Here is a 3439-nt window from a genome sequence, read left to right as displayed (position 1 = left end):
AGTTAATGTAAAATTTAAAAAATTATATAATTTAATTATTTTATTTATTGAAGGGTATTTTTGAAATTATAAAAAATTGATGCGACGGTGTTCAAATCGTGACCTTGTGCATGCAGTACCTCTTTTCTTTAGGATAATATGGATTTTTGAGGCCCACTTAATAGGCCCATTCACTTGTTTAACAGACCCAGCCCAAAACCCAAATTAAGCCCCTCTCCGTTTCCAGTACCACTCCCACTCTTTCCCAATCTAGGGTTTTACTTCCGTAATCAAACCCAAATGCAACTGAAATTCGAATAATTCTGCGAAAATCTTCCCGTTGATTGGAGGAATAGCATAAATGGCGTCTTCGTTTATGCAGCAGTTTGCGAAGAAGAAGAGCGTACTGAAGAGGTCGTCGAAGAAGTACTTGGAAGAAGCGCTTTACAAGAAGCTGTTTAGGGATGGTGGAGAAGAGCAGAGCGTTAGGGGGAATCTGAATCAGTTTCTCAAGTCACATAAGAGTGCTTATAAATGGGAAGTCGGCCGCACGCTCAAGATACTCCGCGGCCGCAAGCTCTATGGCCCCGCGGTCAAGGTACCGCTCATTCAAGTGTAATTTATGTGCATTTTATGGATTTTTTTGCTGCCAAATTTTGTTTCTTGCTCTTCATGTTTCCTTTAATTCTTTTGGTTGTTCTATTTTTATTTCCTGGTGGAGTTTTGATGTAGAAGGGTGTAGTTCTGCATTTTTAGAAACTGGATTCTGATACATATTGATAGCTTACTTTTTTATGTGTACAATTTATGTTGTCTGATTAACAATATTTTGTTGTATTTGTGCGTATGATATAAAACACACACACAGACACGATACTGGTGGTGGGAGAGTATTCATTTGCTCGGGGGGACTGAACAGGGTTTTGTGGTTGGTACACATTATGCTTTAAATGGTTGCTAAGAGTTTGTTGTTAGGCCTCAAATGTCATATGCGCATTCTAGTTGCGCGGCACATTCGTTCTGTGTTTGAAGTTCTATGAACGGAACAGACGAATGAGAAATGAGTTAAAGGAAGATAAACAATCTTATGATAAATTAAGGAGACCCAATTATGTTATCAGAAATTGGATTTCTTCAGAAAATACTCCCAAGAAGGACGTTTTGTTTTAGCATAATGTTGGTGTGCAGAGGCTTGGATATAGATGGGAGTTTTGTCGCATGTTGTTGTGGCACATGGAAAAAGAATGAAAGATACTCCTTTAGGCTACTTTCTATTTGGTTCCCATCTAGAATGCCCATCTTAAGTGTCTTGAGCTTATCTGATAGGGTTTAGTGTGGATTGGTCACTGGGGATGGTAATTATACAATTGGTGCTGAGCACTGTCGTGGTGCTTGAGTAATCCCATTGCAGATGGAAAAAGATGTGTTTTTTATTGCATTCTGCGAGATGGTTTTGCAGCAAATTGTGTTTCCTTTGTACACTGAGTTACGGTTATAAAATGAATTTATAGTTTGTTAGTTGATTCTTCTTAGATAATCCCAGAGAAATTGCAATCTTTTCATTGCTTTAATATCTTTTCACTACCCAATACTTATACTTCCACATCAAGCATTACTGCTTCCTCAATTGTACACCTATCCCTTGAACGCTTTATTGCTTCAATAAGTTTTTTGTGTGAACATCTTCTGAGTGTCTTCCATGCTTTCTACAGGTATCAGAGACTATGGAAAAAAGAGGAATGAACAAAACAGTTAGTGATCAAGCAATACATCTTGATCTAGTAGCAAAAAGTAGGGGAATTACTGCTGCAGAAGCCTACTTTGTCACTCTGCCTGAATCCTCAAAAACTCATCTGACTTATGGTGCTCTTCTTAATTGTTACTGCAAAGACTTAATGACTGAAAAGGCAGAAGCTTTGTTTGAGAAAATGAAAGAGCATAATTTGGAACTGAGTTCCATGCCATATAACAGCCTTATGACCATGTACTTAAAAAGTGGGCTGCCTCAAAAGGTCCCCGCTTTTATCCAAGAAATGAAGGCCAGTGATATCATGCCTGACACTTACACCTACAATGTCTGGATGAGGGCTCTTGCTGCTGTGAATGATATATCTGGGGTAGAGAGAGTTATTGATGAGATGAAGAGAGATGGTCGAGTGGCTGGAGATTGGACAACATACAGTAATTTGGCATCTATATATGCTGGTGCTGGATTATTTGATAAAGCCGAGAAGGCACTTAAGGAACTGGAAAGCAGAAATGTCCCCCGAGACCTTTCAGCTTACCAATTCCTGATAACGTTATACGGACGGACCGGAAATCTGCTTGAAGTATACCGTGTATGGCGTTCTTTGAAGTTAGCCTTCACAAAAACTGCAAACTTGAGTTATCTGAATATGATTCAGGTGTTGGTTAACCTGAATGATTTACCAGGTGCAGAGAAGTGTTTCCGGGAGTGGTCATCTGCTTGCTCAACTTATGATATTCGTATAGCAAATGTCCTTATTGGAGCTTATCTTAGAGAGGATTCATTCGAGAAGGCTCAAAACCTCAAGGACCAGGTCCGGAGGAGAGGAATCAAACCTAATGCTAAAACTTGGGAACTTTATCTTGACTATTACTTGAAGAAGGGAGAGATAAAATCAGCTGTGAATTGTGTCGACAAAGCAACTGCAGCTAGTAGGGGGGACGGTGGCAAGTGGACGCCATCGCCTGCAGTCATTGAGAAACTGATGCAACACTTTGAGCAAAACAAGGACGTCAAGGGTGCTGAAGGTTTCCTGGACATCTTGAAGAAGTCTAAGGATGAATTGGGACTGGAGGTGCTTGAATCATTAATTAGAACCTATGTAGCTGCAGGGAAAAAGAGTCCCATCATGCGTCACCGGATTAAGATGGAAAACGTAGAACTGAGTGAAGAAGGTAAAAAATTACTGGACGTGGTCTCTGAGGAATGACGTATTTATTCCTTCACATCTATCTCTGTTGGTATTTTACTCGGAAGAAGGTCTTGAAATGAATTACTTCTCTTCTCTCTTTCAGCACATTCATGTGGAGGTCTGTCAATTGTGAGTTTAGAACTCTCTTTTGCGAATGGGATTTGCATTCTTGTGCCCATTGATATTCTTGTAAACCATTTCCAGCGAAGTTTTGTACCTTTCAGCAACCATAAGTTGGAATAATGATAGTGAAATCATTTTTCCTGGGCCAATTTAGCATCCTTATAATTAGATTCCTTGCATTCCTATAGCAACAAATATTCCTCGACTTTGATCAATTATCCATGCAAAGTTGAGCCTTTTTTATTTGGGATAATTAATTTTACACTCTTGTTTTAGTTTATTTACACAAATTACGCTTAGCAAATTTATCACACATATGCATGAGTTTAGACCAATGTTCTGGTCAAATTTCGTGGGATTATGATAACATTCAAAATTTAGCTGTTTTATACGATTTT

General features: G+C 39.0%; 1 protein-coding gene across 1 annotated transcript; it reads left to right on the top strand.

The window, feature by feature from the left end:
* Window positions 1-216: 216 nt before the first annotated feature.
* Window positions 217-3190, top strand: LOC105161314 (Tetratricopeptide repeat (TPR)-like superfamily protein). The gene is made up of 2 exons (XM_011078959.3): window positions 217-577; window positions 1692-3190. Exons 1-2 carry the CDS (start codon window positions 341-343, stop codon window positions 2934-2936), a joined length of 1482 nt encoding a protein of 493 aa, XP_011077261.1. The 5' UTR covers window positions 217-340; the 3' UTR covers window positions 2937-3190.
* Window positions 3191-3439: the final 249 nt, after the last annotated feature.

This window comes from Sesamum indicum, linkage group LG4, assembly GCF_026168435.1.
Source record: "Sesamum indicum cultivar Baizhima isolate 11 linkage group LG4, ASM2616843v1, whole genome shotgun sequence".
NCBI lineage: Eukaryota > Viridiplantae > Streptophyta > Magnoliopsida > Lamiales > Pedaliaceae > Sesamum > Sesamum indicum.
Note: the sequence above shows the minus strand (reverse complement) of the source record. Positions and strands in the feature narration are given on the sequence as shown.

Excerpts from the sequence above, each read along its gene's own strand:
- LOC105161314 (XM_011078959.3), top strand. The coding sequence starts at position 341 with ATGGCGTCTTCGTTTATGCAGCAGTTTGCGAAGAAGAAGAGCGTACTG. Across the intron at positions 578-1,691 it reads TCTATGGCCCCGCGGTCAAG|GTATCAGAGACTATGGAAAA; the intron begins GTACCGCTCATT and ends TGCTTTCTACAG.